Raw genomic sequence first — 22,721 nt, forward strand, 5'->3', positions numbered from 1 at the left:
CCCCGAGCGTGGGTCCCACCGGACACTGACTTGCTTCTTCGGTAGGAGAACCTTGGCGTCAGTGTGCGGCTGGGAATGAAGTCCGCTGTGTGAGCTCACCTCGTTCTGAAGACACATTCCCAGTTTCTATCACTTACTCCACGTGTGGAGTCACTTTGGGACTTGGGCCACCTCCACGCACCTGGCAAGTGTACCGTGTGTCAAAGCGGCATCTCTGTTGCCCGCGATGACTCGGAACGTGCACTGATCCCTGTCAAAACACTCCGTCAATACCTGCCCGTAAAACTGCCAACAAAACCTTTATCCTGAGGATTTAAGTGCCTACCTAAAAAACTCAATTGAGTCCCATGGTTGGAGTTTTAGCCAAACGTTTAATTCTACTGGATACACATGTTTGAAAGCGGGAAACAGTAGGAGACGCAGCAGACAAGTCGTGCTGGAGCCTTGGGGTCCACGGGGAGAGGGAGACAGGACGGGGGCTCTGTGACCGGGTGTTAATGTCAGCAGAACTCACGCAAAGTGCCGATAAATAACTTAAGTGTTACAAAAACGGGCGGTAAACGGGAAGTCGGAAGCAGCGCCAGCCGGGCGGTGCGGGCCGGCGGCGTCTAGATGGCGGCAGGCTCCTCGTGGCCTCGGTGGTGCACGTGCTCCAGCTGGCCGGGGTCGGACACCTCGTAGCTGGCCTTGTACTTGGCCAGGATCTTCATGAGCGGCCGCAGCTTCAGCCACCACTGCTCCTTGGGGATCCGGTGCCTGCGGACGGGAGGAAGCGGCCGTGAGGACTGCCCGCGCCAGCCGAGGCGGCCCAGGGAGGCGTGGACGATCGAGCAGTTTCACGAGGTACGCAACACCGTTTTATACGCTCCTAGAAATCCTGCCGCTTCTACGTCTCGTGTTAATTCCGAGTCACTTGCGATAACGAGTTACTGACCGTGACCCCAGCAGCGGCGTCCCTCTGTCGCTCACGCTTCTAAGGGCAGTGAGGTTTACACGCGCTGTTTTATTTACTTACTCGAAGTCTGTTTCCTTCTTCAGTTGTGCCACAGGTTGGAAAAGGAGGTTTCTTTTGCTTATTCCCAGCACGCAAATGCAATCATCGGTCATAAACCTTTTTCCTGTAAAATAAGGGGTGTCAGAGCAAATGATCTGTCACGCTGAGGCCAGAAGGAGCAGCGAGGGAGGAGGGGAGGGGAGGGGTGTGGGGCAGAGACCCGATGCCTGGTGCCCCTACCCCACCCCACCTCTGAGCAGAGGCAAGGCCCCCTATCTCTCCCAGGGCTTTTGACGAGGTGGGGCAAGTCCTGGGGGACCACCGCACACGACCGTGCCAGGGGCGGAGGGCAGAGATGAGAAAGTGTCTGGGTGGAGGCGTGGCCTCCTCGCACACGCAACCCGAGCGGTGCCGTTACCTGCACTAAGTGATCCGCCCCCAGAAGGCAGAGCCCGGGAAGGAGCGCCCTAAGAGTTGGGACTGAGTGTCTCCCTAAATGCTGGAATCAGAACACTGGCGCCAACTGCAGAACGAGCCGGCCTCGGTGAAATGTGACGGGAGGCGGAGGCTCACGAGCGCACCTACGAGAGCAGCTGGAAGTTAAGGGCATGAGCGTCCTTAGGGAACTGGGAAAAGAAGACCCCAAGCAAGAAATGTACGAAACCGACGGTCGTGGAAAGAACCAAAGCCCGAGGCGGTTCTTTGAGACCAAAACCAGGCTGGATGCATTTGCATTACTGGTTCTTAGACGTTGCTAATAAACGCAGAGATCTAGTCAGCCCCGGTCAGGAAAACGGGGTGAGGACAGGCACTGACACAAGTAACCAGCATCTGCAGGAAAAGGGGGTTATGAGCGCCACAGGCACCCGAAAATTCCTAGAATAGAGCTTCCAGAACAGATTAAAGACAGCAGGAGCAGCTCTGTAAACGTCAGGGAAACCGTGCTCCACTCTCCCTATGAAGGAAGCAGGAGGCTTGAGGGGGCGGGGTCTCAGCCCTCCAGAAAGCAGGGCAAAACTCCCGTCTCCCCGATTTCCGCAGGGAGCCCCCACACCCCTAGACCTCCTACGACAGAGCAGGCTGGCACCCCGCACCTGCCGGGGACAGGACAGCGGTAAATCACCGGAGGGAAAGGCCATCACAGGATATTGCACACCGGCCTGTGCGGGGCCAGGGAGCAGGAAACCAGGTGCAGAAAAGGCACGCGACCACCTCGGTCTACACAAAAGTGTGTGCAGCTACCCTGCTTTTATGAAAGACCACGTTGGTACCTGTTTCCGTTAACTAAAAACCAAACATTTTTTCTTTTACAAAAAACATGACAAAAAGTTCAAAGAGCATTGAGCTTTGTTTTGCAGGGAGTGGGCAGGGGCAGTGAGACTGGTGCCACCGGGCGCCTTCCCTGGGACCCGCACACGAGACCCGCACACCAGCCATGCGAGCCTTGAGCTGTGTGGCCTCTGGGCTTCACCTCAATTTCTTTCGTGCACCCTTAGCAGCGTGTGTGTCCTAAGTGGCCGGGGGGGGGGGGGGGGTGTGGGGGGGGGTCTAGGGATGCTCAGGAATTTTCTGGCATAAATGAATCGTTTCTTCACTTTATACCATTTTGGCTTACGAGATGGTTTCATAAGATACGAAAAAGGCAAAGTATCCTTTTGTGACCAAACGAACACGTAGTGAACACCAGTAGCCTCAAGTATCGGAAGTTTACCAAAGACCAACAGCAAACGCTAACTGCAGAGAGACCTCAGAGGACAGTGATGCTTCGTCAAGGAGCACTGACAGTGTCCCCTGTTCTCACTGGGGCTGGGGCCGAGGCCTCGGCAGGAATCCCGCCATCAGAGCAGCTCTTCAGAGTTCTCTGGAGTAAAACGCACACCCGCGAGTGTAAGGTTGTATGCACACGGAAAGATGTCCATGGATGTGAAAGACAGATCCACGATCTAAGAGTGTGTAAAACATTACTGATCATATGCTCCGTTTACAACAACTGTATTTCTATATGTCAGCAATTCGTAAAAAACAAAACAAAAAAAAAACCTTACATTTTTTTTAAATATCAAGAAGTTAGGAGTAAACTTAGAAGATATGTAAGATCTTTATGCTTTAATAAGAGATAAGGGGTGCCTGGGGGGCTCCGTCGGTTGGGCGTCTGTGGCCCAGGTCATGATCTCACGGCTCATGAGGTTGAGCCCCACGTCGGGCTCTGTGCTGACAGCTCAGAGCCTGGGACCTGCTTCGGATTTTGTGTCTCTCTCTCTGACCCTCCCCCGTTCATGCTCTGCGTCAAAAATAAACGTTAAAAAAATTTTTTTTAATGTCAAGTCTACCTGCAAATTCTTGATTACATGTAATTCTCTCAAAAAACCCCACACGGGTTTTGGTGGGCGCTAACAATCGGCTTCTATTTCTGTGCCAGCTCACGAGGCCACGAATGGCTGGAAAGTGGAAGGAGGACCGGCTTATCCGTAATTGTTCATAAACCTGAACGCTGCAGGGGTCAGTAACCCAGTGCCCCACGGTGACTCCAGTAGCCCACGGATGGTCCCGGTAAGTTTGCACATAGCTGGTCTGTGATGGAGACTAGACACTTCGCACATGGCCCCCACGTGACTCTCCACATGAAAATGAACTCAGACCTGATGCTTCCTATCAACTCCAGCGGATCAAACACATTGACATAGAAGGATGCTTTAGAAAAAAAAGCTCAAATCGTAAAGGAAAAAGTATACTGGCTGCATAAAGATTCGGAGGACTTCGTTAAGAGACGAGAGTACTGAAAGACCCCACGGAACAGCAAGACCTTGAGGTAAACATGAGGGAACCTGGCATTTCCTTCATCGCTTTGGAAGGTCGCCTCAACGCCACAGCAAAGCTGCCTCGCACCCACATCACACCGGTCGTCCAAAAGTGACGGGGAAATCGCACACCGCGAGGGTGAGCCTGTGGCTGGTGAGCACGTCTCCCCTGCCGGACCATGCAAGCCAGCGGGCCCCGGGGGCAGGGGCAGGGTTCCAGCGCCGGAACCCCAGACACGCGCACACCCACGCGGCAAATCTGCAAACCCTAACGCGACATCAGAGGGCCACGCACGCTGTGGGCTTATATGCGCTAAACTACGAGAGCCTTTGAAGGTTTCATGCCAGGTGGCGGGACTCCAGGAAAGAATGGTTCTGCGATCCTGAGGCCTCCCCCTGGTGGGAGGGAGTGGACCGTGCGGGAAGGACACACTCGGGCTTTGAAGGCGCAAACGGCCCAGGCACCTGCCAGTTCCTGGTTTTCGCCGAAAAGAACGGTCACGAGTGAATCCAAGTCTCAGCACAGTACAAGCCAGATCAGTGTCGGAGGCACAAGGGAGGGTCAGGTGCTGGGGCCTGCCACCGCAGCCCAGCGTGTGCGCGGCTCTCCGTGGCTGTGGCGGAGGGACGCCACGCGGCCACTTGAGCGTCTCCGCCACTCCCCGGCAGGGGACCGCATGGATTCGGACACCCCTGGTCACAACCCCGAGGCCAGATGGCTAGCGGGGAGTGTCGCACGCGGCTCGAGGCGGGACGAACCAAAGCAGGAGAGGCGCCCCCCTCCCCCGCGCGGGGTTCCGCCCTCCCGCCGGCACTCGGTACCTTTCCCCTGAGCCTCCTTTAGCTTTGTGCTGATCCACTGCATGGCTCTGGCGGAGATCTTGGTTCCAAAGTTTCTGTCAAACGGTGAAGGCGCTCCACCCTGTCGGTCAGAGTCACAGGAAACCTCATTTTAAAACCGCCGTGAGAGCCGCGAGTATTGAGCAAAACGGACATCGTGTTTTCAGGAGACTGTGTAAGCAGCAGTTCTGGGGGTTTCTGTTTTGCTTTTGCAAGTTTTTATCTCCTTGTGCGTAGTCGGGGCCTGTAGCCGGAGCCCAGCCTGTGAGGCGGCACCCCAGGACTCGCCCCACCCCGGCCTGGGCTGCGCAACCCGGGCTTCCTTATTAGAATCTTCTTTCAGGATTCCTTAATCGTATTTGGGGATGGGGAGCGGGTCACGGTTTCCTTTAAGAATGTGATCCCCTCTGTGGGCCAGTAGCGTCCACGAAAATACACAGATGGGCACCAGGTCGCCACAGAAGTTCAGGACGGTGACGGGCCCTTTGGAGGAATGAGTCGACCCGAAGTTAAAACCCCTAAGAGGGGCGCCCGGGGGGCTCAGTCCCTTAAGCGTCCGACTTCGGCTCAGGTCACGATCTCGCGGTCCGTGAGTTCAAGCCCCACGTCGGGCTCTGTGCTGACGGCTCAGAGCCTGGAGCCTGCTTCGGATTCTGTGTCTCCCTCTCTCTCTGCCCCTCCCCCACTCACACTCTGTCTGTCTCAAAAATAAACATTAAAAAAAAAAATTAAAAAAAAAAAACCCTAAGATACCGGTGGGGGTTTGGGGGGGTGGGGGGTGTCAGGGCCAGGACAGGAATGCCGCCCTTGGTCCACACCCGCCTCCAGCTTTGACCTCTGGGGCACGCCTGCAAATCAGAGCCACCCCAAGACTCCTTGCAGATCGTTCTGACTTGTGCAAACCTCAAGGATCGGTTGATCCATAAATAGGAAGGCCCGGTGTTGCGGGAAGCACTTGACTGTAGGAAAGTTGAGAGCTTTCCCTACAGCGCCCTTCCCCCCGTACACAACAGAATTCCTAAAGCTGATGGTGTTTAGTACAGCTTTCCAACAGAACATCGCTTAGGGAAGGAAGCGCCAACGGGATTAAAACCACCTTCCGAGCACACATTCCCCACCGCGATTCAAACAAGGCCTCCCCGTACAGAGCCTCCGGGGCGGCGGCCACGGGTCGCCTGTGTGTCCCGGCCCCACCTGCTGCATGTGGCCCAGCACGTTCTTCCTGCAGTCGAACACGCCCTTGCCCTCCTCGGAGTAGAGGTGGTAGATGAAGTCCGTGGTGTAGTGCTCGCTGCAGCTCTCGTTCCTGCAAGGGTGTGGGGGGAGGGGCTACTCAGCGGGAGGGCGGGAGGGGGTGGGGGGTGGGGTGAGGGTGCGGGGTGTTCAGAGCACGCGGGTGGGGGGCAGGGGGGTGGGGTGAGGTGAGGGTGGGGGAGTGTTCAGAGCATGCGGGTGGGGGAGGGGGGTGGGGTGAGGGTGGGGGGTGTTCAGAGCATGCGGGTGGGGGAGGGGGTGCTCAGCGGCGGGGGGGGGCAGGTGGGGTGAGGGTAGGGGGTGTTCAGAGCACGCGGGTGGGGGTGCTTAGTGGCGGGGTGGGTGTGGGGTGAGGGGGGTGTTCGGCGGGGGGGGTGGAGTGAGGGGGGGTGTTTCGAGCTTGCGGGTGGGGGAGGGGGTGTTCAGCAGCCGGGGGGGGGGGGGGGGCGGTGACCGTGCGGGGTGTTCAGAGCACGGGGGTGGGGGAGGGGGGCTCAGAACACGGCAGCGGGTGGGTCAGCGCTCAGGGTGTGGCCGGGCAGCCGGTTCCGTTGCACCCCACGCGCCCTTCCCTGCAGATGCCAGGGACTTAAGCACATACTTGACTTGGTGAGATGGTAACAAAAACAAAGCTAACTACAAAGCAAAAGTGAATTTTTAAAACGTGCCCTTCAGTGACTTAAGCGCACGCAATTTTTAACGCAACGCGCAATTACTACCGCGTTTCTTCGGGACCGGGGCAGAGACCGGACTGCTGCCCCTGCGCGCTCAGACCGTGAACCCGGATGGTTCTGAGAAGCCGGGGCTGGGGTGGGGGGGGGGGGCGCGGGGGCGAGGAGGGGGCGTCCGTACCTGAGCACGAGTCCCCTCTGGATGGTGGTCTTCATTTTCTCGGTCAGGTGCTCCACGTTGGCCTAGGGAAGAGTGTTCTGTTCGTCAGGCGCCCTCCCTGTCGCCCGCGGCGGCCCCGTGGCACGGACGCACCTGCAGATCGCGGATGTCGAAGGGCTCTTCGAAGATGTAGGCGGCGTCGGCTCCGGCGGCGAGCCCCCCCATGTTGGCCAGGTAGCCGCAGTAGCCCCCCATGGTCTCGATGATGAACACGCGGCGCTTGGTCCCGCTGGCCGACTGCTTGATGCGGTCACACGTCTGGCCACAGAGGAGGACACGGGTCATCCCACCCACCCCCGGGCCCTGCCGCTGCCCACCGCGGGGAGGGGGGGAGGGGGCGCCTGGGACCGGCTCACCCCCGCTGCCCACGTGGCCCCACGGGACGTGGGCACCCTGACATCTGATGGGCTCAGTGGGAATTTGTTCGGTTGGTTTTTTCCGAAAAGCTCCCCGTGACATTTGGGTTTTGGGCATCGTCACTCTGTCTGTGAACGGCACGTCGTGCAAGGGCACCTGTGTTCTGGGCCAGATAGCAGCTCCCGGACCAAGGTCCTGAGAACCCTTCCAGACCCTCGGCCTACAGGTCTCCCACGGGCCCTCCTCCAGACACTGGTTCAGGGACCCCTGTCCACTGCCTTCCCACTACCCCACCAGTCCGGACCACCACGCACGCTCGGGGGGCCACAGCGCCGCTCACCGGGCCCACCCAGGACAACCGCTCTGATCCAGCGCTAGCCTTGCCGGGCCCCAAAACAGCACCTTTGAGTACGGGTCAGAGCCCCTCTCCGGGATCCCCAGGCCGGCCCTGCTCCCAGGGTGTGGAGTCTGGAGGACAGGAGCCCCCAGCGTCACCGGGTCCTGACCCGGCTATTTCAGCCAGCCGCCCCCTCCCGGGTTCCTAAACCAGCATGGACAGCAGCCCTGTGCCGGGCTGGTGGTACACGCAGGGTCGCTCTGCCTTTTGTGGGGAGCAGGAGGAATCCAGGGGTGCTGATACGCCCCCTGGCCTGCTCACAGTGGGAACGTCCCCTCCCAACCGTGGGCGCCCCGCAGGGGCAGCCGGAAGATTCTCCCAGTGCGATCCCTGGGCTGGTCCCACTGGCTAACATTTCGCCTCACCGGGGCTTCAAGACCACACATCACGCGGAAACAAGGTGGAGCTGAGAGCACAGTGAAGACGGAAAAGGGCCCGTGGACCTGGGTGTGAGGACGTGGTCCTGCCGGGCCCAAGAGCTAGCCCTCAGGACAAGGTGTCTGCTGAGCGGGGCTTGGGGGAACCAGACTGGGCGGGGCAGGGGCGTGGTGGGTCCCACCCAGCACAGACCCCTGGCGGAGCCACTTGAGCACCAGAGGCCGGACCCCTGGAGCCTTGCCGCGCTCCGTGGCCGGTGGCCGCTTCCTGGCCTGCCCGAGGGCCTACCGTACCCGCGGAGAAACAGAACTCCAAGCAGGTCACGGGTGGGAGCCGCCAGCCTGGGAACGAGCCTCTCGGGGGCCGTGGCCCTACTCAGAAACAGAACGAGCTCCCCTCCCGGCAGCAAATTCGGTGAGCAAACGAGCATGACACTACGGTGCACATGTCACGAGCTAAAGGCTGCGGCACAGCGCATTGGGGACGGAGGCCCGGAGACAGCCGCCCCTGTCCCCTCACCGTGATCCAGCTTCAAACTGCCAGCCGGGACCCAAGCTGCCGTGTGCCCAGGGCCTCCGGCAGACAGGGGGCTGTGTGTGGCAAGCGTGGGAGCCCGGGCCACATGAACGTCAAGGACGCGGCCGACCCTGGGCCACCGCCCCACAGCAGCCCGCCGATGGGCAACAAGTCCTCGGTGAGCACGGACCACACGGGGCCAGTGCAGAGCCCACCGGACCCTCCAGCACGGGACATCCTCCCTGGGAGCAGCGCCCCCCACTGCACAACCACGGGCGGGTGGTTCCACGCCGTGGCCGTGCCCCGCTGCCCCCAGAGCGCTCACCCTCGCAGTCCCCTGACCCCCGTGGCGTGCCCCCCCGACTCCCGCCAGGCCCTCCCCGGACACCACGTCCGGGCCGGCTGTCGTCCTGAGCGCGAGCACAAGCCCGCGCAACAGCAGGGCCTCCGGGGGCTAGGGGTGCAGACCCCACCCAGGACACGGGAAGAGGCTCCCTGTTTAGCCGATGAAGATCAGCCCTCCCCACCACAGGGAGGGTCACGCAGCCGTGGAAGGTGTGACGTGAACTCCGGCCGGCGGGAAGTAACGGGAACTGTGGCTCGTTACTCCTGCAGGCCTGGGGGGGTTCCTCCCCTTGCCTCGCGTGTCCGGGCAGGAAGAGGAAGTCCCTAGAGTCCGGCCTGACCAGCAGTGTCGCCGGAGGGGCGACAGGGCCCTCTTACCTCTACCACTACATTGAGGCCAGTGTCAGAACCCATGGAGATGTCTGAGCCTGGGACGTTGTTGCTAATGGTGGCCGGCACGATGCAAATGGGGACGCAAAACTCCTGGTGGCTGTCACGTGCCTGGGCCAATAGGACCGAGCCCTCGAACTGCCTGAAGCCGTGGGGCGGGCAGTCAGCGGGGCGTCCCCGGCACCTCCCTGACGCCACCGGGCGGGGCCGCGTCGTCGTGGGCCAGGGGGGATGTCCTCACGGGCCAGGGTGCGGCAGCTCGGGGGCCTCAGTGGGGTGAGATGTGGGAGCGGGGACACCCACGGGGTGTGGGGCGTAGGGTGGGGGGCCTCCCGGAGGAGGGGACGCAGGCAGGTGGCAGCAAAGCAGGGGCCGGCGTGTCAGTGGAGGACAAACAGCCAGTCGGTCCCTTCTTGGCGTCTCGGAGGAGGCGAGGGAGGCCGATTGGGGGGGCTTAATTCAGGGCCGGCCTGGCAGCTTTGTGCAGCGGGTGGTGGTGCAGGGCCCCGCCAGCGAGGCCTCCACGATGACCCAGGTCACTGGAGCGGGCCGCCCCTGCCCCGAAGGTGGCCGGAGGGCTTGGGCGCACCTCTGCTGGTCCCCGGGCCCTTGTCACAGGGGCGGGGAGCCCCAGCGCTGCTCTGGAACCGCAAGGTGAAAACGTTTGCATCTGATGTCACAAAAGGGAGCTGTTCTCAAGCAGGGGGCAGGCGCTTGCGGTCTCTGCTTGCAGTGTGTTAACCGGAATGTTCGTGAGCGGCCGCGGGCCCACCGTCCACCGTCCCCGAGGCCCCCGGGCTCGCTGAGCAGCTGGACACTCTGGCAGGCCACCCGCGGGCGAACGGACCCCCGGACGGTCTTTCCTCGTCCCGCCTGCAAGGCCCCTGTGCACCTGCTACAGGGACGTGCACGTCTGAGGGCGGCGGAGGGGGACCCACGCCTCCTGGAAAGGCGTGTGCTCTCTGCTGCCTTGTGTCTCCCCTGAACACATAGGGTTCTAGGGCGGCTGTGGCCCGAGGACACGTGGATGGTGGGCCCGTGGCAGGTTAGTTCGGGGAGCGGCCCCAGTCCACCTCAGACCACGTAAGTCGCACGGGGCACCGGCAGGGGGTTCACGGGGAGTCACGGGGGGCAGCCCCTGAGGCCAGGAGGGCTCTCAGCAGCAATAAGTGGGGTGTCCGTAACCAGAAGCACCTTCCACGTTCTGGTTCCTGTTGCTCCTTTTTCCCTCACGTCCCGAGAAAAGGAGGGGGACCCTCCAGCGGGGACGGGGGACGGGCCAGCGGGGAAAGCGAGCGCGCAACTCTGGGGACAGACGTCCCGCCCGAGGCCCCGGGGGCAGGGACACGGACGTCCGCTCTGGGCGCGTCTCACAGCACAGCACCGCCAACCCAACCCGGGCGCTCGGAGAAAAGGCAAGACGTTCTGGGGGCGAATAACACTGCAGCCGCCTTCTCGGCGTCCGCGGCCACACGGGGCTCAGCCGCCCTCAGCTGTGGCTCTGCCCACGTAGGAACAGCGTTCAAACCCCTGCTCGGACGGGGTGCTGTGACGCATGACACACAGAGATCTGTCGGGACAAAGACGAAACAGCCGAAGGACAGTACCGTCACAGCAAGATCGCCTCTGGGACCCCCGCGGCGGCTGGATGGCCAGACCCATCCCTGGGCACTGCCGACATCCCCTGGGGGCAGAATCTCAACAAAAGGGGGGGCTGGCGCTGGAGATGCCCCCGGGGCATCTGGACACGAGGCTTCAGGCCCGCGGGTGGCCCGTCCGGGAAAGAGGTGTCCTGAGTGCGGGGGACGGGCCCACACGGAGCCCACTCTGGTCCCGGATCCCCCGAGGCGGGTCAGGAGGGATGTGGGACGCCTGTGACTCGTCACGTCGGCCCCTCAGCGGGCTTCTGGCCCAAACCCAGACCTCCCCCAGACCACACCACTTCCTTCTGGCTCTCACGACCACAACCGGCAAGAAACCAAGCGACGCGTGCACTCCAGACGGAGTCCCTACACCTCCAGGACACGGCGAGCGGGGCGGGAGCGGGCGTCACCCCGAGCGCCCGGCTCACCACCCGTCACAAGCCAGCCCCGGCGCCGTGGTGCCACCAAAGCCGCCTGCGGATCTGGAGCAAGACGCACACGGGCTCGCCCGCTGCGGCCCCGACCGCGAGCCAGTGCCTTTGTCACCGGTTAACTGGCTTTGAGAGACTCCGCGAAAGATCAGCTCCAAACAGGCATACGCCAAACTTCCGCATCCCAGGGAAGCAAGCGGGTAACCTGGGGTCCCCCGGCCTATTCCGGTTTTCGGATTGTCAGCAACACACGAGTATCAAATCTCTCTAGGCCGTAAGCAGTTTCTCGTAGCAGAGGGAGCCTGGACGGATGAGTGAGAGATTTCATGCCTCGAAGCGCACATCAAATGTCACGGGGAGATACACCCCACCCGGGGCCCAGACGTGCAGGTGACAACCTCCGGAACCCCCACCCCACCCACCCCGAAGAGGGGCTCCAGTCAGGTGACTGTTAGGAAACACGAGCTCCCAGCTGCTTCCACAGAGCGTAAGCAGGCGCAACCTCCAGCCAGGGCAGGGAAAGAGCAGGAAGACAGCGACGAAGGTCACGGCCAGCGGCCCTTCAGTGCACAGGTGAAGCCTGATCAGGGGCTGAATCGGGTCACAGCGGCAAAAGCAGGGTGGCCTGGGTGACGGCCCAGCGGGGCGCTCCAGCGAGGGGACACCGGACACACGGGTGGGGCTTTTTAGTAAAGAAAGCACACAGGGTTTAAGAAGCTCAGGAAAGAAAAGCAGAAATGAAGTTCTAAGCGTTACTTACCATGTGAAATTTTAAAAGCGTTTCTTTTATTTACCAGCACTAGAAACAAATTTTCGACGCCGTGGGTTTAAGAAAAAAAAAAAAAATGCTAGGAAAACATTCATGGGACGGGTGTCTCACGAGGAAAATAAAGAGTCGTGAATTTGCTGAAAAATCTTAGACGCCAGATGAAAAATTAGAAACGTATTCTGTCGGTCGCTGCGCTTTAAGCTCCCACGCCATTTCCCAAGTGTGGTTTTCACACACGGTAACACGGGCGTGTTTCTGTTGTGTTACTGCCTTTTGGCAGATAAACTAACGTACTATCCGTGTTGTTTTTGGATGCGACCGAACGTGGCCAGGGTACAACGGGGGAGAATGATGCTCACGGCGATAGCCAGAAGCAGGACGGATATACCCGCGGATTCAGGTGGGTGAAAAAAGTGACACAAAACGGAGCTCGGGATCCGTCCCCAAACATCCACGCAGGGGCCACCGGACCCAGGATCCGTCATACTAAGTTACGGTCCGGGACTGAAGTAAATTTGGCCCGGTCAGAAAAACGAACGGCCGCGATCATCCAAATCACGAAACCCACCACGACTTGAGTGCCGCACGCTCCCCGTCAGTGCGCCCAGCAGGGACACGTCGTCCTGGCCGAGGCACAGGAAGAGGGGCGCTGGATTAGAGACTGCCAGACTTCAAAACAAAAAGAAAACAAAATACTGCTGTTCTGGAAACAAACCCGGGTCTGCTTTCCGTCTCTAGTGCGCTGGCAGATAAAAGCGGGCCAGGAGGCGCCCTCCCGCTCAGCGTCCGCGGCACCCGCTTTGCTGGCCACGCAGACTTACGTCGGTGATGGTGTTCAGGGCGGTGTCCGCACCGATGCTGAAATCGGAGCCCGGCACGTTGTTGGACACCGTGGCGGGGACCATGACCATGGGGACCCAGAGGTCCTCGTACTTCTCCCGGGCAGCCGACAGTTCCAGCAGTCCCAGGTAGGCCTGTCAGGCGTGCGGTTGTGGGGAAGGAGGGAGGGGAGCAGAGGGGCCGTTAAAAAACACCAGAGGGCGTTCGCGTCACCGGGGACCAGCAATTGTGTGAGCGCAAAGGAGCCCAGAGGTCAGCGTCACGCAGAAGAGACACGAGTCTCCTGTTCGCAAGGGTCTCATTACTTGAGGCCCTCACGTTTTCTTTAAGGCAAACGGAAAGCTTATCGGTCGAACGAAAGAGACGTGAAGGTCTGCGGTCCGACGCGCGATCAGAAATGACGCGGCCACATGACTGCCCTGCTCCCTGACGGCCATCAGGCCTCGGATTCGAGAGACGCCGTCATTTCTGCAGACTGCAGATGTGTGAGGCTCACCGACAAGGTGCATCCCCGTGGGGGGCCCAGCTTTGGCTCCCCGATCCAGCTGCTCCGTGGGAGCCGGGGAAGCGTCCCACGGCAGCACGACTACCCAGTGGCAGCTGGGCCCGGGGGACCACCCCCTACCCCGCCCTGTGCTTGCCGCAAGCCTCCCCCCCAACCGACGGCCCTGCAGGTGCACAGAGACAAGGACGTACCTCAAATCCACCAATGATCAACAGCGCGTTGATGCTGTGGGTCCGCATCTGCTCGGCGATCGCCTCCAGGGACTTCCCGGGCAGCGTCCTACAAACAGTGCAGTCACACGTGAGGCCAGACGGACCTCGCGCAGCGGACGGACCCCACCGGCACCCCCACCCCGCTCCCCGGGCCGGGCCCCGCAGCTGGACGGCAGAGCCGGGAAATCAAGTCTCCCGGGAGCGTTGTTTGAAAAAGGAGGAGAGGCGCCTGGGTGGCTCAGTCGGTTGGGCATCCGACTTCGGCTCAGGTCGTGATCTCGCGGTCCGTGAGTTTAAGCCCCGCGTCGGGCTCTGTGCTGACAGCTCGGAGCCTGGAGCTGCTTCAGATGCCGCATCTCCCTCTCTCTCTGCCCCTCCCCTGGTCACTCTCTGTCTCTGTCTCTCTCTCTGTCTCTGTCTCTCTGTCTCAAAAATAACCATTAAAGGGGCGCCTGGGTGGCTCAGTCGGTTGAGCATCCGACTTTGGCTCAGGTCATGATCTCACGGTCCGGGAGTTTGAGCCCCGCGTCGGGCTCTGTGCTGACTGCTCAGAGCCTGGAGCCTGTTTCGGATTCTGTGTCTCCCTGTCTCTGACCCTCCCCCGCCGTTCATGCTCTCTCTCTGTCTCAAAAATAAATAAATGTTAAAAAAAATTTTTTTTTAAAAAGGGAAAAAAAAAGGGAAAGAAACGCTCATCGTCCAGTAGTTGGGCCTCAAAAGAACCCCAGTGCCTCATCAGAAAAAAACAACGCGCCCCAAAAGCTCGTGAGCGTTCACGGCAATTGTCTGAACGGAAGCTTCCTGTTTCCGAGTCTGGTGCACACAGCTCGCCCAACCTGATCTCAGCTCACGTCCACACGCATCCACACCTGCTGGTCTTCTCCGGTCCTACCTCCTGGTTCGAGCCCCACGGCCCACACATGGAACCAGACAAAGCGCCGCCGGCCACCCCCCGCCCCCCTCTTCCCTCTGTGCCGGCTTCGCACAACGTTCACCCTTCCGGGCCGCTTACGGGGACCCTCAGGGCAAACCCTCATGATGTCAGCGACAAGGCCGCCCCGTGTCTACAGTGAGCTCAGCCCAGAGCCAGGGCTGGCGCTGGAGAAGCAGACACAAGTGGGTGTCGCAGGAGCTCGGGAGGGGCCCGGGGGGGGGGGGGGGGGGGCAGGCGCCCACCTCCGAACAGAACTTTGCCGCCCAGATGGCTCGACGGCCAGCAAGCCGCTGCGGAGGAGCAGTGAGCTCGCGAGCGGCTGGGCACGTGGGCGCCTGCCACGCTGGGGAGGCTCACTGGAGGCAAGACCGCTCCCAAGTCATCTGCCTCGGCTCTGGTCCGGGGCCCAGCCGTGGGCCCCCCAAAACGTGACCCGGGTCCCTCGTGGGGTGGGCTGGGGCATGGATTCCTTCACAGCAAGGGCAGAGCAGCAGCTTCTGGGGTGTCGGCCGAGCGTCTGACTCTCGATCTCAGCTCAGGTCGTGATCCCAGGGTCGTGGGATCGAGCCCCGTCCGAGCGCGGATTCCGCTTGGGATTCTCTCTCTCTCTCCCTCTGCCCCTCCCCCGCTCACGCTCTCTCACCCTCTCTCTCAAAACAAATAAGTAAATTTTAAAAAAAGGAAAAAAAAAAACCCCAAAGCAGCAGCTTCTGCACCAGCTGCTCTGGCAGAACGTGAGCTTCCTCCTCCCAAAGAGCAGGTCAGAGTCCAGACGGAGAAGTTACCGTTTGGTCCCAAGAATGGAGCCTCCTTGGCCGGTCCAGCCTCCGACATCCGCCCAGCCGATCTCCTTTATCTGATGCGCAAACACAGAGTCAGACAGCAGAAGGGACAGAGGACGGGGTAGCTCTGAGGCCGGCTCCCAGGCCTGGAGCCTCCAGCGGGCCGCTCGTCCCGAAGGGCCCGCGCACCCCCTCAGAAGCCGCTCCCGTCGCGACACCGAGCAGGTCACGTGGGTCCTGGGGTGAACCTGGAACCCAGGCCGCCAGGGCCCCGCCCTCCCGCCGCGGGCTCCAGAGCCACACTCCGCGGGCCACACTCTACCCACGGGAATTAAGGAGCAATTTTCTAAACTGATGTAACTTCTTTAACTGAAAACTGAGAGGCATCTAAGGAACCCAGCTGAGGCCCGCCGGGCACGGCCTCCCTGGCCAGCTCTCCCCTCCCTCCCTCAGAGGGGAGCCCGTCACGCCCACGTCCTCAAAGACCCCAGCACACAGCCGTCTGCTCCCTGGACGCCTCCCCCAGGGCGTCCGGTAGACACGCCTCCCACGAAACCGCTTGCCACTCGGGCCGCAAATGGAGTCATTCTGGCTTCCTTCTCTCATGCCTGTGTCCATTCCGGGGGTGAAGCCCATTGGCCCTGCCTTCAAAACGCAGCCGGTGCTGCAGACGGCTCGCCCACTCCACCCCTGCCAGACGGGACAACTGCCCTGGCTCAGCACCTCCCCCTGCAGGATCATCTCCCCCTGCCTCAGCACCTCCCCCTGCCTCACCATCTCCCCCTACCTCACCATCTCACCCTGCCTCAGTACCTCCCCCCTGCATCTCCCCCTACCTCAGCACCTCCCCTGCATCATCTCCCCCACCTCAGGACCGCCCCCTGCCTCAGCACCTCCCCCTGCAGGATCATCTCCCCCTGCCTCAGCACCTCCCCCTGCCTCACCATCTCCCCCTACCTCACCATCTCACCCTGCCTCAGTACCTCCCCCCTGCATCTCCCCCTACCTCAGCACCTCCCCTGCATCATCTCCCCCTGCCTCAGCACCTCCCCCTGCATCATCTCCCCCTGCCTCAGCACCTCCCCCTGCCTCACCATCTCCCCCTGGCTCATAGCAGAAGCCCCAGCTCATCTTCCTGGTTCTGCTCCTGCTTTTGGTCAGAGACCCTCAGCATGCACTCACACACCCCTGCTCAAAGCCCTGTCTGCTCCCGGCACAAGCCCAACTCTATCATCACCTACGAGCCACCTGCCCCCCGGCCGCCTGCACCTCCCGACTCTGCTGCTGCTGCGGCCGCGTCCTCCGTCTGTGGTCTGAGTTCCCGTCCCCGCGGCTGACCCCTCCTCTGTGGGTCTGGGCAGCGACCACGCCCTGTGAACCATCTGTTCCCTCAACGTCCTCTCCCTCCTGAAGGTGCAACCCCGCCGAGCGAGGCTTTGCCTTGTCCCTAGCCGGATGCCCCCCGGAAGAACTCCGCGCACTGTTGTCATTAAATAACGGGGGGAACAGACGCTGCCCTGCAGGATACGCTGGGTTACGGGGTGGGGCCTGCAGCCTCCCCACTATCTGAGCTCCTGAGTCGTGTGACGTCGATCAAGTGAGCAAAATGGGGCTGACCCGGCCGCTTTGCTGCGAGACTTAAATGGGTTCACGTGCGGATCCCGTAGGATCAGGGAGTGTATACAACAAGCACTCAAGAAGCGCCCGCTCTCTCCGGCAAGGCTTTCGTTCGGGTGCTCGCCGTTCTTGAGCACCGGGCCTGCAGCATCCCCCACGCGGACAGCCTCGGGCCAGCGTCCACGGGCCCCACGGGCGTCACTGCCGACCGTCCCCTGAGAAAACCGGGCAGTGCGTTCCTTGCCGAGCGCCACGTGGCCTCGGACGTGCGCCTCAGGGCGGATCTGGGCCCCGCGTTCGTCACATGACACGGCCCCAGGTTTCAAGCCTTGGAAGGGAGGCCCCCGTTCCCCACGATGCCCCCCGGGGACTCACCTGGCCCTTGGCGAAGCCCTCGAAGCCGTCGTAGATGGCAAACATCTTGTGCCCTTCGGAGATGCCCACGCGCACGGCCGAGCGCACGGCCGCGTTCATCCCGGCGGCGGGGGCGCCCACGTTGATGACCGCCACGTTGCAGTTGCTCTGCAAGACAGCGGAGGGCTCGCACGCGGGGGGCTCACAGTGGGCACGCAGCCCGGGAGCCCAGGACGCCAGGGTCCGTGGGGGACACGGGGGGCCTCACGGGAGCGACCCGCGGCGGCACCCACCTTTGGGATCTGGTCATCTGGCATCTTGATGGCGAGCCGCTTGTAGGTGTTCAGATTGCTCTCGAAGCTCCTGGAAGGAGAGGCCGCCGTCGGGGCCAAGGTCAGGGCGCGAGGGGCCGGGTCGGGGAAGGGCTTGTGTCGAAGCAGACCGTCCGCAGGGGCCTGCACTGGGCTCTCGGGGCCGGTCACCCCACCTCCCGGGCCCTGGTGCGTCCAGTTACGTAGGAGGCACGTCGTGTCCGCGGCCAAGGAACCAGGCCTCTCACACACTCGGGTTTCCTTCTCAAGATGCCAGCCCCGTGCCACGTCCCGTCCTAACCTCGCCAAGTCCTCAGCAACCCCACCAGCCAGGACACGGACAGCAAACTGTTCCCGCCGCTCCCCATCAAGGCCTGCAGGCGGCAGAACGCTGCCCGAGGCCGGACTCGGCCTGACTTTCTCGGCTGGGAAGGAGCACCGCCCTGGAGCACGGCTGAGCACCGCTGAGGAGCGAGGGCCCCAGGAGAGCAGCGCCCTCGGGAGAGTCACCTTCCGCGGAGTCGCACGGCGTCCTTAAATCTCCTCTCGTCCATGGCCTTCTGCACGTCCTGGGTCTTCAAACCAGTCAGGAAAAGAAGAAGGAACACGTCACGACTCCGACACCGGGCCCTTCCCTCCTCGCCCTGCGCTCCGTCCGACCGTCCGGGCTGGCAGCCCGGGATCAGCGAGGCTGCACCTGCGCCTGCCCGGCTGCGAGGGCCGAGCCCAGGCTGCCGTGATAAAGCAAGGCCGGGCCACAGACCCTGAGGCCCCAGGGACAGCAGCACAGCCAGGGCGAGCTGGAGTTCGCACACGGCCTTGGGGGCAACCCCCGGTTCGGGAGGGGGGGCTTCCCGGGGACGGAGCAGGGGCGGGCGGCCCGGGGAGCACCACTCACACCGCCTCGGCCCTTCCAGCCCGAGGGCCTCAGGCAAGTTATTCACGCCTCTGAACTCCATTCCCTCATCTGTTCCCTGAGAAAAATAGCCCAACTTCCAAAATTATCTGGGTTGTAGGAACGTGCGGGACCCCGGGGACAGTGCCTGACAGACACCGGGTGCACACACACACGTGCAGCCAGGCACTCATATACACACGTGCACACACACGCTGCCATCCACACTCACACACACAGGAACACGCACACACAGTCGTGCCCACTTGCACACACAGAAACGTGCACACACAGCTGTGCATACTTGCACACATAGACACGCACACACGTGAACACACACGCAGCCGCACACACTTGCACATACAGAAACATGCACAAGCAGCCACGCGCACTTACACAGAAACATGCACACATAGCCACGCACAGGTGCACTAGCAGAAACATGCACACACATACACACACGTAGCCATGCACACTTGCACACGCATTTATTCACTCCAAAGCCTTCTGGCAATTACGTTTCTACGGCCACTTGCAACAAGTCCAAGACCGAATTGCTTCATCACCTCTCTGCACAGGTTATAAAGTACAAACGCCTCAGAGCCACCGGAAAGGCCAAATAAAAGGACAGTAACAAACAGGCCTCGGGAAAGACAAGACACTGACAACGTCTGATGCAGCTCGCTGCCACCCCACGTGGTGCCCAATTGCCTCGAAAACCCCAGCCCGCTTTGCTGCGTGCAGGGGCCCCACCCCCGGGGCCCGAAGGAGGCCGGTGCACCCCAGGATGTCACCCCAGCTAGGCATTCCAGCGCCATGTCTCAGATGGGAATGTCCTCGGGGACAGAGGGCAGGGGCGGCTGCCATCGGAGAGGCTCCGCCCCGTCCACCGCACCCCGTGAAGCCCCCCGCCCCGGACGCCTCACAGACCCGCGGCCCGACACATCTCGTCTTGTTGGCAGAAACGGGTGATGTGCACACGCTCCTTCCCGACAGACGGAGCTCATCTTGGGGGAGGTTCCGCTGCGCGCTGCCTCCGTCCTGGTGTCACCGAGCCCCTGCCTCCCCCACGGGCGGCGGCCGGCGTCCCGGGCGAACTCACCATCTGCACACACTCCACCAGGGGCAGGCGGACGGCCTGGTTCCCGCTCAGCGACACCACGCAGGCCGGGGTCTCTGGGGTGGCCTGGAGAAGGGCGACCACGGCCTCCACCCCCATGCGACTGGCCTGTAAGTGACAATCGCGAAGGTCAAAGGCAAGGTCACGGGTCCGGGCAGCACGTCCACCAGCTCCGGGGAGGCACGACCGTGAGCAGACGCACCCGTGAGCAGAGGCCTGGCCCGTGTTCAGCCGGACCCAGCGTGCCCCCGTCCCCCCGTCCCCCCGGCATGAGTCCTGATGAGCTCCTTACGGTCTATCCTATCATGTCTAACCCACCGCCAATGGGGAGATTTCGACGAGATTTCGACCCCACTACGAGGTGGCTGGCGGGGGGCCCTGAAGGGGGCTCGGAGGTGCAAAGAGCACCCAGACCAATACCCACGAGTCTGGACTGGCCTCTGCTGACCCTGGGGCCTGCATCTAGAAACCTGCATGCGTCGTCCTCCCCCTCAGCACCCCGTGTTTGGGGGTCCCCCAGCGTCTGGGTGACGGGGGTGCCGAGCGGGTCTCCAGGACAAGCCAAGGGCTCTGCAGGCAGGGACGCTCTTCACCAGATGGCCACCGGATGGCTCTGTGAGCGTCGGACTTCCCGGTAACACGTTCCTTCTCGCTCCTGGGGGGAGGCGCCCCACGACGTCTATCCTCACTCACCAAAATCCTGTCAAAGGCCGAAGGAGTCCCGCCTCTCTGCACGTGTCCAAGGATGGTCACCCGCGTGTCGTACCCCAGCTGCGTGACCACAAGCTGTGGGAAACAGAGCGACACAGGACGTCATCTCGTGCTCTGTGCCGGGGCTGGGGACTCGGGAGTCCTTTCCTCGGACCTACGCGGGGGAGACTTCGGGTGTCTAAAGTTCGCTTCCTAGAGGAACATTTAGGTGAATGGTGAGCTGAGATCAGGGCACATCGTTACTAATACCTTCTAGAAATGCAGACGTTTCCCCCCCAGTCACCGTAAGTCTGCACAGCTGTAAATGCAAAGCACAGCGTGGACGCCGTGGTCAGCCACGGGGTCCCCCCAGGGCGGCCCCACGTGAGCGTCGCCGGGCCGGGCTGCCATCCGCACTCACCCCTCTTACTCCTGTACCAGCAACGGGCCAGGCCAGGTGGCGCCTGTGGTCCTTCCTGCTCTCGTATCCCATGATTCAATCTCAACTTTGATTAAGCGGGAAAAGGAAAGTCTTTGATCTTATTGATTACTTCTTGTCGATAATGGCAGATAACTTTCCCAGACAGATCCCCCTGTTCTAATACTCAGCTGCACGGCTGGTCTGGGAAGGAACGAAAAGCAGGACCGAGAAACCAGGTCGCAAAGGCAGCCGATAACGTCCTTTGCCCTGATGGACAGCTTCAACCGGAGGCTGCCTGCCCGTCTGTCTGTCTCCCCCGCGTTCTGTCCAGACACGAGCCATCGCCGGCCTAACCCATCCCTCCCGTCCCGGGTCCTTGTGACAAGCCAGCGCCCTCGGGCGAGCCCTGCTGTAACAAGGCTGCCCTGGAGGCCGGACGCAGCACGGGCGTGAACCCAAGAAGGCAATCTTGTTTGTGAGAACACTGGGCCCGACCCCTGTCGCTGGCCGGCGGCTGGCGCCCGGAGCCAGGACCCCCTGTCCCTATCCCTCCCCTGCTGCGTTTCAACTGTCAGGGCGGCTCCCAAGGCCTCTGGGGATATTGAGGACAGTACGCGGGAGCCGAGCCGCGGGAGTCTCCTGCCGTTAAAAGTTATGAGTCATTACCAAAACATTTTTAAACATCAGGAAGAACAAAAAATGTTTCCATGATAATAACACAACGTTCCAAACGCAAACCCCGCCAGCCTTGTTAAAATCCCCCACTTCTAGGCTGGCGCCTGAGCATTACGAAACCAGACACACTCACCTCCTTGATTTGCTCAGAGGTAATGGGTTTATTTTGGGTGTCGATGGCACCTTCCGCCACAATGATGATATTCAGTCTTTTCTTCCGGGCACGGTTCTAGGAAACAGGACACCGAAATCGTTTTTAACAAGAGACAAACCCAGGGCCCTTTGCCCCAAACGCACTGGCCTCTTTCCAGGTAGAGATCTTCACCCAAGTTTGCACACAGGTCACCGACTACCGCGGGCGGGTGAAGGCGCTCTGGGTGAGGGGGGTTGGGGTGGGGGGAGGCTGGTCACCCCGGACACAGGCCAGCATCCAGGTGACTGCAGGCTGGGGACCACGCTCGTCTGCCATCTGGTCTCAGAAGGCGGTGAGCTCAGTCATCGGCCCCAGCAACGCGTCTATACCGCAAACCAGGCTTCTGGTCTCCTCCTGAAGCCAGAGCCTCCCACCCACTCACTGTGAACCTGGCAGGGAATTCCTGCCCCTGCATAGGGAGCACAGAGCCCCAGACCTGGGCGGGCAGGGGGAGCACAGAGCCCCAGTCTTGTGCAGGGGTGGGGGGAGGGGAGCACGGAGCCCCAGTCCCGTGCAGAAGGTCGGGGGGGGGGGGTGCGGGTCGCACAGAGAGTACGCACGTGGGAAAGCCGCACCTGTGCAGGACCGGCCAGCCTGGCACTGAGCCCACACCTGCTGTCCCCGCAGCCCCCTGGGGGGGGAGGAAGGGGGTGTCACCCAGCGATGTGCTGAAACCACGGTCAGCAAGGACAATGTCTACCGAGTCCCAAGTTAAAGACCCTCCCGGGGAGGCCGGGAGACGTCACACAGGTGGGCAGTCCCTCGGGGGGAGGGGGGTGTCACAAGGACACAGGCTGTTTGCTGCGGGGTGGTTTTCCCCTCTACTAGACAGATACTAAGCTGCCCTACTTGGAGGAACTCAGACGTGCGAAGATGTGGTCGCAAGTGATTACGACGTGTCCACGAATACGGGATTGGCCACGTGGCCACACGCCACCCACACTCACGTGGGGAGGGAGGCCCCGAGCCCCGAACAGGGCACGGCAGGAGCCCTGGCTCCCCACTGGGACCCGTGCACCCACGAATCCCCCCCGGGTCACTAGGAGCTGAAGCATCTCCCCGCGGCACAGCGGAGGAACCTGGGGCCGGGGCCCGAGCCCGGGTCTTGCCTCGGGGCGGCCTTTCCGATTTCAAACCCAAGTAGCCAGAATCTGGCGGACGCTGTGAGG

General features: G+C 61.7%; 1 protein-coding gene across 3 annotated transcripts in view; it reads right to left on the minus strand.

Annotated features, from left to right (window-relative positions):
* Positions 1 to 351: 351 nt before the first annotated feature.
* The window catches only part of PFKP (phosphofructokinase, platelet), a 52,301-nt gene continuing 29,931 nt past the window's right edge, over positions 352 to 22,721 (minus strand). For 2 of the 3 annotated variants that reach the window (XM_086715057.1, XM_086715058.1), the window contains 15 exons: positions 21,493 to 21,588; positions 20,267 to 20,359; positions 19,556 to 19,681; positions 18,069 to 18,133; positions 17,541 to 17,610; positions 17,269 to 17,415; positions 15,280 to 15,350; positions 13,540 to 13,627; positions 12,825 to 12,977; positions 6,871 to 7,035; positions 6,739 to 6,800; positions 5,827 to 5,938; positions 4,615 to 4,714; positions 1,016 to 1,118; positions 352 to 756 (listed from right to left, as the gene is read on the minus strand). In XM_086715057.1, coding sequence (XP_086571183.1) covers positions 609 to 756; positions 1,016 to 1,118; positions 4,615 to 4,714; positions 5,827 to 5,938; positions 6,739 to 6,800; positions 6,871 to 7,035; positions 12,825 to 12,977; positions 13,540 to 13,627; positions 15,280 to 15,350; positions 17,269 to 17,415; positions 17,541 to 17,610; positions 18,069 to 18,133; positions 19,556 to 19,681; positions 20,267 to 20,359; positions 21,493 to 21,588 — 1,599 coding nt within the window. In that variant the 3' untranslated portion in view covers positions 352 to 608. Of the gene's footprint in view, positions 757 to 1,015; positions 1,119 to 4,614; positions 4,715 to 5,826; positions 5,939 to 6,738; positions 6,801 to 6,870; positions 7,036 to 9,148; positions 9,299 to 12,270; positions 12,274 to 12,824; positions 12,978 to 13,539; positions 13,628 to 15,279; positions 15,351 to 17,268; positions 17,416 to 17,540; positions 17,611 to 18,068; positions 18,134 to 19,555; positions 19,682 to 20,266; positions 20,360 to 21,492; positions 21,589 to 22,721 lie in introns of all 3 variants that reach the window. The other variant, XM_086715059.1, reaches the window with a different exon arrangement.

This window comes from Puma concolor, chromosome B4, assembly GCF_028749965.1.
Source record: "Puma concolor isolate L17-30 chromosome B4, mPumCon1.1.hap2, whole genome shotgun sequence".
Classification (NCBI taxonomy): domain Eukaryota; kingdom Metazoa; phylum Chordata; class Mammalia; order Carnivora; family Felidae; genus Puma; species Puma concolor.